This window comes from Coregonus lavaretus (genome assembly GCF_964263955.1).
Source record: "Coregonus lavaretus genome assembly, chromosome: 24".
NCBI classification, from domain to species: Eukaryota; Metazoa; Chordata; class Actinopteri; order Salmoniformes; family Salmonidae; genus Coregonus; species Coregonus lavaretus.
The window spans coordinates 2066964-2080965 of record NC_140011.1 but is presented as its reverse complement, the minus strand read 5'-3'; the positions used below and the strand labels follow the sequence as shown (position 1 = coordinate 2080965).

At 43.7% G+C, this 14002-nt stretch overlaps 1 protein-coding gene across 2 annotated transcripts in view; it reads right to left on the bottom strand.

Annotated features, from left to right (window-relative positions):
* LOC311100027 (solute carrier family 12 member 2-like) overlaps positions 1 to 14002 on the bottom strand; it is a gene marked incomplete at both ends in the record, with an annotated part of 123767 nt that overhangs the window by 20806 nt on the left and 88959 nt on the right. Inside the window, 7 exons of one of the 2 annotated variants that reach the window (XM_084140757.1) lie at positions 1812 to 1923; positions 2405 to 2521; positions 3612 to 3659; positions 10250 to 10390; positions 11494 to 11573; positions 12285 to 12391; positions 12896 to 13036. In XM_084140757.1, coding sequence (XP_083996883.1) covers positions 1812 to 1923; positions 2405 to 2521; positions 3612 to 3659; positions 10250 to 10390; positions 11494 to 11573; positions 12285 to 12391; positions 12896 to 13036 — 746 coding nt within the window. The remainder of the gene's footprint in view (positions 1 to 1811; positions 1924 to 2404; positions 2522 to 3611; positions 3660 to 10249; positions 10391 to 11493; positions 11574 to 12284; positions 12392 to 12895; positions 13037 to 14002) is intronic. The other variant, XM_084140758.1, reaches the window with a different exon arrangement.

The window sequence follows — 14002 nt, the reverse complement described above, 5'->3', positions numbered from 1 at the left end:
TGGACTGAATGGGCTCTGGCTGCTCAGGTGGTGCGGACTCTGAGTGCGTGCCAGTGGACGTTCCTGCGGTTCCTAAGTCCAATTAAACACAGGCACATCTTAACAGTAATTTGAGTCTGTTCCTTATTAATGGGTACACGCATTTGCAATAAAAGCAGTGGATACGTGAAATCTCTGGTGTACCTTTTGCTATATTGCATGCATTTTAAAATTAAACGGTGGCTGGCTATGTATATCAAAGTTAAGGAAATAAATCTGAGTCACCTTGCTGGCAGTCCTGTAGTATATCTGAGTCTCCTACATCAGCGGATACGATTCCAGAGATTAACGTGTCTCCTACAATAGAGGCAACTCTCTGATCAAAGGGTGCAAGTTCATCGGTCCCTGTACCACCGCCTGTTCTGCCCACACTTTGTCGGTGCGCAGCAGTTCTCCGCTTAACTTCCACCTTTATGTCTGACCATTTCTTCTTCAGTTCATTTACGGTGCGACTCTCAGATCCCACCGCGTTGACGGCATCAGACAAACTCGCCCACTCTTTTTTCTTTCTTTTGTTATTAATTCCAGAGGACAGATTTCCAAATAAAACATTTTTTCTTGTTTCTACCTCTGATAGTAGCACCTCTAATTCGTTTTCAGTGAAATTTCGTTTCTTGCTTGCTTTAGCCATGTTCTTGCAGGTTTCTTTTGCCAAATTGGACTAATTACCATATTTAAATTGATTTAATTGAGGGAGGAGACAGGGTGTGGTGTGGTGCTCGTGCATGTGCGCTCAATTTCGCGTTGATTGGGATGTACAAAGAGAATGTATGTGGAATGCTGCGTACGCAGAGATTCATACATCATATTTTTTTGGTGCGTACGCACATTTATGGCTTTGTCCGTACGCAATGTTTTAGTATGAATTCAACGCAAGTCTTTGTACATGAGGCCCCAGAGGAACAGAGGAGGACTAGAATAAGGATACGGCTAAAGGCTTTAAGAACTGGTCTTCTAGTGCGTTGGGTACATAGAATAAATGGGGCAGATTTCTGGGTGTTATAGAAAAGATTCAGGGCATTATGTACAGACAAGGATATGGAAGGATATGAGTAAAGTGGAGGTAAACCTAAGCGTTGGGTAACAATGAAAGAGATAGCATCGCTGGAGGCATCAATTGAGTCGGTCTCCGCGTGTATAGGGGGAGGGGCAAAGGAGCTATCTAAGGCAGGTTTAGCTAGGCTGGGGGGTCTACAGTGATATAGTAAAATTAGAAATAACCGAAACAACAATAAACTAACCATGTTTGGGCTGAGGCTAAACATAAACAGGATGTAGTACCGTAAAAAGGAACAGTCCAGCAGACATCAGCTGTATAGCTGAGTTATCATAAGGTCCGGTGGTAAACTAGTGAGTAAGAGGCCACGGCTAGCGTGTGCTAGCGGGCCGGGGCTAGCAGATGGATGGAATCTTCGTGGTTAACGTCGTAACCACATCAGACGATGTGGGGATGAATTGGAACGCCGACTGCGAGCCAGGCCTAATCGCCTAACATCGGTGCCCGACCTCACTAATGCTCTTGTGGCTGAATGGAAGCAAGTCCCTGCAGCAATGTTCCAAAATCTAGTGGAAAGCCTCCCAGAAGAGTGGAGGCAGCAAAGGGGGGACCAACTCCATATTAATGCCCATGATTTTGGAATGAGATGTTCGACGAGCAGGTGTCCACATACTTGTGGTCATGTAGTGTACTTTCAATACATTCCCATTGGCAGTATAGATCTACAGTGAATAGAACAGCAATAAAGATCTGTAGTGAATAGAAGGTGACTCACGCTCTGCGGTCGTGGTCGATCCTGTTGATCTTGCCTCCGATGAAGACGCGGATCTTGCAGTCCTTCCACTTCTTCTTGTTGGTGAGCAGGTAGGGGATGAGCAGGGTAAGGCCTGGCACAGTCACAATACAGAGACACAGTCAGTCACCATCTGCCTTTGGTGCAATGCAGCAATACCAGTCTCTTCTTACTGATGTGCAGAGTTATGGTCGCACACTAAGGTCTCTTTAAATGTTTTCAAAGTGTCAACATGGCTGCTGTGCCTACTCCACTCATGTTGGTGCAATGTTACTTGTCCAATGTATGTTTTTCAAATTGCTCAGTGGCATGTTACTCTTGTTACATATGTTACTCACCGGTGATATTCACAACCAGTAACAGAAGTGATATTCTCAACCAATTCTAATTGTGAGCGCAGCACGCTTTAGACTGCTCAGTCATCCTGACCTCTTCCTGAATTGACTGTCCTGAATTCTATACTCAATACAGTGTTTGTAAATCTTCATACTACAACCAAGCTGCTCTGTAACAGCAACCAATAGGCAAAAAGTAACCACAAATCACCCCCTGGTGGTCTGGAGGGCCAAACTCACCGCCATCGTCAAAGAGCCACCACACGTCCACGGTGCCCTTGCCCTGTTTCCTCTTGAACAGCTGACTGGCGTCCAGCAGCCTCTGGTCTGCCACGTTCAACCTCTGGGGGCTCTTGTCTGTGTGGCCAAAAAAGTGCTATGTCAGACACTAAGATCAAGACAGGACAGGAAGTTGCATCCTCAATGAGGGAGACGACTTAGCTAGAAATTCCTCACTATGTGTGACTAAGACTGGGCACACATTCATAAAGTGTCTAGGATCCGTTTTGTCTTTCAGATCATAATGAATAAGATTATACGGACCTGATCCTAGATAAGCACTGTGGTCATTAGCAAGACAGCCTAAACAGATCTGGCACCAGGCTGTGTGTGTGACTTACTTTGAGTGTGTGATAGAAATCCAAGGAAGTGGGGTTTTTATCTAACAGTCACGGTACAATGGAAACCATCTCTGAAGTGGGCTCAGTGGAATGTAAACTGTGTGCAGTCAGTGAGTGTCTTTATTGTAACATTCCCTTCTCTACTCGGTCTGTCTTAGTGAATGTCTGTGACTTGGCTAAGGTGACAGAATGGATATCAAACAGCTGTACCTGAAAAGCATATGACTATTACAACAGGAGAGCGAGACATAGACGGAGAGGAAGAAAGAGAAGAGGGACAAATCCAAAGAGCAGCCTGCTAGAAAGGAACAGACAGAGACAGTGACAAAGTACTGAAGACAGTGTCATCTCTGTTGAGAGAAGAAACAGACACTTAAGACTGAGGAAGTCCAGGAAAGAAAGGATGTAAAAGAAAATACAACATCAGAGCACACACACACGCAACGGTGCTTCAGAGACTGCGTTAGAGCTACAGGAAGCCAGAGTGAGTTAGGAGCGGAAAGAGGAAAGGAGGAAAAACGTACACAGTTATTCCCAGAGCCAGGCAGCTAGCAAGGCAGTTAAGACTACTAGATGACAGAGAAAGACAGAGTAACAAAGAGTGAGAGACAGTGTGTGCATGACGGTGAGAGCAATAGAAACAGAAAACCAAACTCAACCAGGTTCGACGGCTTTTCGAAAGCTCATGACAGAGTGAGAGCAAGATACTTTTTTTTTTTTAATACGGTTATATGACCGAGAGAAAGAATGAGTATGTGTGCGAGTGAGTGAAAGTAATAGAAGGAGAGAAAAGGAAAAGTAAGGTAACTCAAAGGCGGACTGCCTGCCTTTTTTCAACAGGGGCTTCGTTGCGGCTTTGCATTCGTCATCGTCATCTGGATAATGTAAAAAAAAAAAAAAAGATGGAGGGAGATAAAGAAGAAAAAGAGAGCGAGAGAGAGAATGGAGAAGTTAATGTTTATGCTGTTGCCGCCATGATTGGAAACATGCGTCAATAACACCGCTACAATGAGGGGTCTGTTCTGGGGGGTGGGGGGTGCGTGTGTTAGGGAGCCGCTATGTCATTTATCCCTGCGCCAAACAAGATGGAATGGGCTCCAATGGAAAAGTAATCAGTGGTAACACACAAGCACACACACTTGGGGTCCCTCAGGAAAGGAATTGTGAACCCCGGCAATGGTTAGAAATCGTGTAATCGGAAAACTCCACTACTGGCTTAGTTGTGGACGGGCACTTTGTACATTTCTTGGGACATGCCATTAGCTAGTGAAACCAGTGTTTATAGCCAGGACACACCCTTTAGTCTTCACAGAGACCAAAATAATTGGCTGCAAAACACTGCTTCACGACAACTTCACAGTTTAACCCATAAGATTCTAAGCTCTGTCTAAGCCAGGGGAGGGGGGTTCTACTAAGCTACACTACCGTTCCAAGGTTTGGGGTCACTTAGAAATGTCCTTGTTTTCCATGAAAACATACATGAAATGAGTTTGAATAGGAATTATAGCAGAATGAATAGGAAATGTAGTCATTGGCAAGGTTAAAAAATATTTATTTTTAATTGAAATAATAATTGTGTCCCTCAAACTTTGCTTTCGTCAAAGAATCCTCAATGTGCAGCAATTACAGCCTTGCAGACCTTTGGCATTCTAGTTGTCCATTTGTTGAGGTAATCTGAAGAGATTTCACCTCATACTTCCTGAAGCACCTCCCACAAGTTGAATTGGCTTGATCGGCACCTCTTACGTACCATACGGTCAAGCTGTTCCCACAACAGCTCAATAGGGTTGAGATCCGGTAACTGTGCTGGCCACTCCATTTTAGACAGAATACCAGCTGACTGCTTCTTCCCTAAATAGTTATTGCATAGTTTGGAGCTGTGCTTTGGGTCATTGTCCTGTTGTAGGAGGAAATTGGATCCAATCAAGCACCGTCCACAGGGTATGGCATGGCATTGCAAAATGGAGTGATAGCCTTCCTTCTTCAAGATCCCTTTTACCCTGTACAAATCTCCCACTTTACCACCACCAAAGCACCCCCAGACCATCACATTGCCTCCACCATCCTTGACAGATGGCATCAAGCACTCCTCCAGCATCTTTTCATTTGGTCTGCGTCTCACAAATGTTCTTCTTCCTCAAACTTCGATTCATCTGTCCATAACACTTTTTTCCAATCTTCAACTGTCCAGTGTCTGTGTTCTTTTGCCCATCTTAATCTTTTCTTTTTATTGGCCAGTCTGAGATACGGCTTTTTCTTTGCATCTCTGCCTAGAAGGTCAGCATCCCGGAGTCACCTCTTCACTGTTGACGTTGAGACTGGTGTTTTGCAGGTACTATTTAATGAAGCTGCCAGTTGAGGACCTGTGAGGCATCTGTTTCTCAAACTAGACACTAATGTATTTGTCTTCTTGCTCAGTTGTGCACCGGGGCCTCCCACTCCTCTTTCTATTCTGGTTAGAGCCAGTTTGCGCTGTTCTGTGAAGGGAGTAGTACACAGCGTTGTACGAGATCTTCAGTTTCTTGGCAATTACTCAGAACCAGAATAGATTGACGACTTTCAGAAGAAGTTTATTTGTTTCTGGCCATTTTGAGCCTGTAATCAAACCCACAATTGCTGATGCTCCAGATACTCAACAATTTCTGATCAATTTTATGTTATTTTAATGGACAAAAACATTTCTAAGTGACCCCAAACTTTTGAACGGTAGTGTATATGCAATTGTTTTAAGAAGGTCATCCCAAGGATCATTTAGCTATTTGATTTAGAATTTGAAATATACAAAAATATACCCAAAATTATTTGATAAAAAAAACACATTTTGGCCTTCCTGCTATTAGCCCATACAAACACATTGAATAACAGATGCACTACATAGAACAACAGATAGTCCCCAAGAAATCCAAATAAGTTTGTTCTCTAGTGTCTGTCCTATAAGAAAGATCAGGATATTATTTTTCTGTCTCCATATGTCCTTCCATTAATTTTTTCAACTGGTGCCGGGTGACCTTTCAACAAGTCTTGTGAGGCTTGTGGGCGTCCTAGAGCAAAACAACCGACGTGCATGTTCGTGAGGGGGTCACATTAGTGGGGATCACATTAGTGTGTAGCCCAAACTGTTCGGATGCTACAGACAGAAGTTGGCAGATCGGCTGTACCGACTTCAGACGAGACCCATGAGGGGTCGTAGAGCAAAACGGAGAACACCATCGTGTTCGTGAGAGTCTCATCTTTCCATAGAGGGGTCATAATAGTTTTGTAGGCCAAACCGTTAGGACGCTACAGACGATTTTGTGAGAAGACTGATTTTCGGGATCTCATAGTCTGACACACTGCTCTAGCTCTGTAACTTTTCACCGCAGATTCGTAAATGCGACATAGGCGGATGCGGTGGATTGAGATGCATCCGATGCAAAAAAACAGATCTCTCTAGCTTAAACTGACAGATTTTTATGCAGATATTTTTATTATACTAATTACATTTCTGCAGGGGCGCAGATGTCAACCTTAAGGAGTTAAAAAACATACAACGCCTTGGCCTAAATCACTTAATTCTGAAGTATTTTGGAGAGGTTTTCTGGTCGAGTGTGAGAAGATGGAGAATAATGTTGTGAAAAACTTCCATTCTTCTCTGCAGATCCTCTCAAGCTCTGTCAGTTTGGATGGGGAGCGTCGCTGCACAGCTATTTTCAGGTCTCTCCAGAGATGTTGGATCGGGTTCTGGCTGGGCCACTCAAGGACATTAAGAGACTTGTTCCGAAGCCACTCCTGCATTGTCTTGGCTGTGTGCTTAGGGTCATTGTCCTGTTGGAAGGTGAACCTTCGCCCCAGTCTGAGGTACTGAGCCCTCTGGAGCAGGTTTTCATCAAGGATCTCTGTACTTTTCTCCGTTCAGCTTTCCCATGATCCTGACTAGTCTCCCAGTCCTTGCCGCTGAAAGACATCCCCACAGCATGATGCTGCCACCACCATGCTTCACCATAGGGATGGTGCCAGCTTTCCTCCAGATGTGACGCTTGGCATACAGGCCAAAGAGTTAAATCTTGGTTTCATCAGACCAGAGAATCTTGTTTCTAATGGTCTGAGTGTCTTTAGATGCCTTTTGGCAAACTCCAAGCGGGCTGTCATGTGCCTTTTACTGAGGAGTGGCTTCCGTCTGGCCACTCTACCATAAAGCCTGATTGGTGGAGTGCTGCAGAGATGGTTGTCCTTCTGGAAGGTTCTCCCATCTCCACAGAGGAACTCTGGAGCTCTAACAGTGTGACCATCGGCTTCTTGGCACCTCCCTGACCAAAGCCCTTCTCCCCCGATTGCTCAGTTTGGCTGGGAGGCCTGCTCTAGGAAGAGTCTTGTTGGTTCCAAACTTTCTTCAATTTAAGAATGATGGAGGCCACTGTGTTCTTGGAGACCTTCAATGCTGCAGAAATGTTGTGGTACCCTTCCCCAGATCTGTGCCTCGACACAATCCTGTCTCCGATCTCTACAGAGAATTCTTTCGACCTCATGGCTTGGTTTTTGCTCTGACATGCACTGTCAACTGTGGGGCCTTACATAGACCAGTGTGTGCCTTTCCAAATCATGTCCAATCAATTTAATTTACCCCAGATGGACTCCAATCAAGTTGTAGAAACATCTTAAGGATGATCAATGGAAACAGGATGCACCTGATCTCAATTTCAAGTGTCATAGCAAAGGGTCTGAATACTTATGTAAATAAGGTATATTTTTATATATATATATATACACACACACACACACACACATACATATATATATATATATATATATATATATATATATACATATATACATACATACATACATACACACACACACACACACACAGTGGGGAGAACAAGCATTTGATACACTGCCGATTTTGCAGGTGTTCCTACTTACAAAGCATGTAGAGGTCTGTAATTTTTATCATAGGTACACTTCAACTGAGAGAGACGGAATCTAAAACAAAAATCCAGAAAATCACATTGTATGATTTTTAAGTAATGAATTTGCATTTTATTGCATGACATAAGTATTTGATACATCAGAAAAGCAGAACTTAATATTTGGTACAGAAACCTTTGTTTGAAATTACAGAGATCATACGTTTCCTGTAGGTCTTGACCAGGTTTGCACACACTGCAGCAGGGATTTTGGCCCGCTCCTCCATACAGACCTTCTCCAGATCCTTCAGGTTTCGGGGCTGTCGCTGGGCAATAAGGACTTTCAGCCCCCTCCAAAGATTTTCTATTGGGTTCAGGTCTGGAGACTGGCTAAGCCACTCCAGGACCTTGAGATGCTTCTTACGGAGCCACTCCTTAGTCGCCCTGGCTGTGTGTTTCGGGTCATTGTCATGCTGGAAGACCCAGCCACGACCCATCTTCAATGCTCTTACTGAGGGAAGGAGGTTGTTGGCCAAGATCTCGCGATACATGGCCCCATCCATCCTCCACTCAATACGGTGCAGTCGTCCTGTCCCCTTTGCAGAAAAGTATCCCCAAAGAATGATGTTTCCACCTCCATGCTTCACGGTTGGGATGGTGTTCTTGGGGTTGTACTCATCCTTCTTCCTCCAAACACGGCGAGTGGAGTTTAGACCAAAAAGCTCTATTTTTGTCTCATCAGACCACATGACCTTCTCCCATTCCTCCTCTGGATCATCCAGATGGTCATTGGCAAACTTCAGACGGGCCTGGACATGCGCTGGCTTGAGCAGGGGGACCTTGCGTGCGCTGCAGGATTTTAATCCATGATGGCGTAGTGTGTTACTAATGGTTTTCTTTGAGACTGTGATCCCAGCTCTCTTCAGGTCATTGACCAGGTCCTGCCGTGTAGTTCTGGGCTGATCCCTCACCTTCCTCATGATCATTGATGCCCCACGAGGTGAGATCTTGCATGGAGCCCCAGACCGAGGGTGATTGACCGTCATCTTGAACTTCTTCCATTTTCTAATAATTGAGGCAATAGTTGCTGCCTTCTCACCAAGCTGCTTGCCTATTGTCCTGTAACCCATCCCAGCATTGTGCAGGTCTATAATTTTATCCCTGATGTCCTTACACAGCTCTCTGGTCTTGGCCATTGTGGAGAGGTTGGAGTCTGTTTGATTGAGTGTGTGGACAGGTGTCTTTTATACAGGTAACGAGTTCAAACAGGTGCAGTTAGTACAGGTAATGAGTGGAGAACAGGAGGGCTTCTTTAAAAAAACTAACAGGTCTGTGAGAGCCGGAATTCTTACTGGTTGGTAGGTGATCAAATAATTATGTCATGCAATAAAATGCAAATTAATTACTTAAAAATCATACAATGTCATTTTCAGGATTTTTGAAGTGTACCTATGATAAAAATTACAGACCTCTACATGCTTTGTAAGTAGGAAAACCTGCAAGATCGGCAGTGTATCAAATACTTGTTCTCCCCACTGTATATATACACATTTGCAGAAATATCGAAAAACTTGTTTTCGCTTCGTCATTATTGGGTATTGTGTGTATATTGATGAGAAAACAATATCTTTCATCCATTTTAGAATAAGGCTGTAATGTAACAAAATGTGGAAAAAGTCAATGGGTGTGAATCGTCCATATGTTTGAAAAAAAAAAGTATATGATTTTTAGGCTATATCGCCAGCCCTATCCACAGGGTCATGGGACTCCCTACGGGAGGAAACAATTAAACATGACGTGTGTGGCGTAAATAGAATTCCGGGTCGGGAATCAACTGAATTTCCCAGCCTGTCCGTAAAACACTGTGGGAACAGTTTCCCTGTTTGTTTGTCCACAGTTTAAGGAGGCAGCAGACACAGACAAAAACTTGAAGCCATCTGTGTGTGTGTGTGTGTGTGTGCGCACATGAGTATACATGCATGAGATATTTTTGTGTATGTTTGTGTACATGCACATGTGTGTGTGTGTGTGTAAACAAACAAGGACACACACTCTGTAGTAAAGCCATCTGTGGGCTGTGGAGACTAACAAACTGGGCCCAGTGGGAAGGCTGGGGGTCACAGGGTCAGAGGCCACTTCCTCTCGGCGTAGAGCAGCTTACTCAGTGTAGCCTAGTGAGTGGCTGGCAGGAGGAGCATAAGGGAGGCCTTTGAGAGATCTAGAGGGGGATCAGCAAGTGGCGGTAAACTGCTTTCAGAATTCTTACATCCTGACCCATAAACCCCTTCCTCTTTCTCAAGAGCCAAAACAGCACATTCACATTGTGATTTCATAACTTTGGTACAGTATCAAACCATTGAATGTCTTCACAAACGCCTAATGTTCCATATCTCAATGTGAAGTTATTAAAAATAAGGTGACCAACCCTCCTGCTCTTGCAGAGCGACAGAGTGTTTTCGTCCTGCACAGCTAGCAGGACTTCGATTAGCCGAATCAGGTATGTGCACACAACCACTGGTGTGAAAGCTAAGTAAAAAGGCACTCACTGTTTATGTGTGGGTTACTTTAGAATGACGCCTGACCTTTCTGGATGGCTGGGCTGTTCTGGACACTGGTGGCCTTGGACGAAGGCTTGGACGAGTCTCCGTCAGAGTCCTTCATGTCGATGGACACAACCAAGTCCTTCATCCCTGACGTCTTCTCCAGCGATGACAGCAGGTCATCTGTGAAATGACAAAGCGAAACCATTAGCCAACTGAAAACCATGTTTACCGGACGTTCTGTTAACAAATTATCCGTGATGCTGAACTATTAGCCTAGTGCAAAAATAACATCTAGAAACGTCAAAAACCAATTACCTGGAAAATAGCATGGGCTTTGTAAGTGGAATACAACTTAAACAAGAGTAATTTGTGTGTCCACTAAACACAGATGTGAACGGTAACTCTTAAAATGTAGGAAATAATCTTGATGATGGGGTTAGTTGATGGGTAAAAGGCAAACAGTGTTCTAAAATGGTGGCTGAACCATTTGGGCCAATTTAGGTGAATTTAGGTGGACAAGCAGAGTCGACGCCAACTATTGGCCATGGTACAAGCCAGGTCAAGTGACTGGACTAAGGAAGATGAATTCAACTAGAAAGTACAAGCAGTCATGTATGGCTCTGTAAAAATCGATGCAGTTGCTTCCCACAGACAAGCAAAAACTTGAGTTTTATTTTATTTGAATGCAGTTATTATCTACATGCATTGACTAAGACTTATTGGTGAACGAATGGTATGTGAGTAACACGTCTATGTATCAACCAAGACATTATCTTCCTTATTATGTAGAACAAATGGGTTTCAAATCCAAAACTAAACAGAGATAGAAAATGTTAACCTTTAAGTGAAGATGAATAAGAAGGTTAACAGGGAGTGACTGCGTAAGAACAAATCAAAGAGCCTAACGTCTTTAATCTGCAGCTGGACTGTCTTTGGAAGGTTAATCTACTGAAAAATCCCTTTGAGTCACTTGTTTGATTCATCTCTCTCCAACTGTAACAACCACACCTCATAATTGGATGCTCTCGATTCCAGGTGTAGTTGCAATTTGGCCCAGACACAATCGTTGCGCTGAACAAATTAACATGACGCGGCAAAATACTGGTGCTTCAATAACTGAATAACGTTTTTGGAGGAAACAAATATGAGACAAGCTGATAAGATTAGTCATTTGGCAAGGGAGTGTTTGAGCATGTGTGTGTGGGTAAGTATATCATGTCATTTGGTATGAAAGTGTTTCAGTGTGTGTGTGTGTGTGTGTGTGTGTGTGTGTGTGTGTACACCTTGTTCTGAGATGTGGGACACGTCTAGTCCCTCCTTCAGTCTGAGGACCACGGCACCATACTGGAAGTCAAAGGCATCGCTGAAAGGCACAAACAAACAAACGCATTCTGTTTGCATTTCACAGGAAGACGCTTGACACTGAGCAGGGCCTGTGTGTGTTTGTGTGTATGTGTATAACACACTACATTAAATGTGTACTTTTCCACTCGGACTAAACACGTATACACACTTTAACCAGGCTAACGCAAACAAACTAGCTAAGGACTCAAGCCACAATGAAAGAGGCCAAGTTTCGAAGGACAAAGTAAAATGCCTTACTGGTTGAGGTGGGATCTTAACAGACCATGTGAAAGCATGACTTCACCCATTCTATAATACTGCAGGAACTGATTCAACCTAAATCCATTGGTCATAATCTCATAACCAAGTTATCGTTACTCATTGTGTATTATTACATGTTTAACTTTTCTATTATTTATCTATTTTCTTTCTCTCTGTATTGTTGGGAAGGGCCCGTAAGTAAGCATTTCATTGTTAGTCTACACCTGTTGTTTAAAATTTGATTTGTGACTCTGAATAAAAGTTGACAGAGCTTTTCATAAGTTCAAAGTAGTGTGTGTATGTGTGTGTGTGTACTATTCCATATAGAGTACTTTGGTTGTGTGTCAAAGCTTGTTATCATCACAACCCACCGCATGTTCAGGTGCTTTAAAACAATTACTGTTCTAAATCAGGTGTCTTTGTGGACAGCCTTTTGATGAGGTGGCTTGCAAAGCCCCCGCTTACTCACTGGATCATGTGGATGTAGGTCTCCACGTTCATCATCTCTCCGTCCCTCCAGTCGCTCTTGTAGCCAATCACCAGAGTGTTGGGCCTCAGGCGACCCAGTCCGGCAGCCTTGGGTAAAACAGAGGGGGAGAACAGGTCAGAACAACCTAAAGCAACTACTAAATAAATCCCTATCAGGAGTTTCAACTCCCTACTGTAGATCAATTCACAGGGTGCTGCACCTCCCAAAGATAAGCTTACGCAATCGCTTTCAAGCATGAAAAAGTCAGTTTGGCCGGCGATCATAACATCAAAGTGCACCACCTGCGTTGGGGTCAATTCAATCTCAACCATTAAAATATTTTTTCCATGTCATTAGACCATTCCATGGAGTTGAACTGGAGTTGACCTCAACACCACACTACCATGGGTTTCAATATATTATCATGCACTTTGACTGAATGTGCTTGAACTATAGGAAAAATAATTCAAACTTAGCATAAGTCCAAAGGCTTGTGTTTCTAGGGAAACAAGAGTAGAATTCAAATATATATAGAACAAAAATGTTATACTTATAAAAACAATTACAGCAGATCCCACCGCTTCCACCAATTGCAGCGTGTCTGTTCTCACCTGTAACAGATACTGGGTGCCCTGTCTCATGTCGTCGGCGAACACAGGGGTGTAGAAAGCCTTGGTCTCGTTTTTCAGCAGCCAGCGCTGGTAACGCGTCTGGTCGTTGGACAGCTCTTTGAAGTTGGGCCTTCTGGAGCCCTGTGGACACAACACACATAGATAAGAACACAGTCACGCTAAAGGCTAAGTGTAGCATTTAGCAACTCATTAACAAACGTAGATGGAAGAAGCCCCAATTCAAACAGCCACTTCTTAAAAGGGTCTTGCATATTTCTAAAGAGAAGGGCTTTAGTGTAAAAAGCATCCCTAAGCCAGAAAAATGTACGGCCATTAGGAGGGAATGTTTTCACTGTTGGCTGGTGTTGGAGCACTCTTTTCTTTGCCAGTATTAATTGAAGAATAGAGAGAGTGTGTGTGTTTATGAGAGAGAAAGAGAGAGTGAGAGATGGAGAGCGAGAGAAACACGGAGAGAGAGGGCACTGTTGGAGGGCACTATATTCCACAGTAGGCCCAGAGGACCTGTGGAGGGATCTGTGCGGAGGCCTCATCACATCCAGACAAATGTGCTTTTGATTAAGGCCAGAGACTTTTTGCTGCTACTGGCGGGGGAGTGTCTGTAAAGTGCCCTTTTACATTGTGGGCACAGCGCATTTCCCCAGTCCCACACCGCCTTAATGGAGCGGTAATTTTATTGCCCCCTGGTAACCCACAAGTGAGGGATTTAGATGAAAAAAGTCGCTAAAAGTTGTGAAAAATCGCTAATTGGGAGCAATGACTCAATCAACGGGAACTGTGGATTTTAAAGTAAACAGGGGATTCATATGAGCAACACAACAAACAAGGTCCAAAACAATAGGGCAGCCACTGTGTTCTGTTTCCCGCAAATTGGTTCTAATGGTATTCAATGCAATTCAGTTAATAAAGCACTTAGTCACTGGTAGTTTACTAGAATAAATTATGACATTGCATTGAGATCAGTCATCTAAGGTGTAGTGTATGCTATAAGATAAGAGTGAAACATTGTGAAATGGAGCCAAAGTGGCCCCGTTGTGTGCCATAGTACAGTTATGGGATGAGCCAAAATGATCTCCAGGTAGGCAAAGT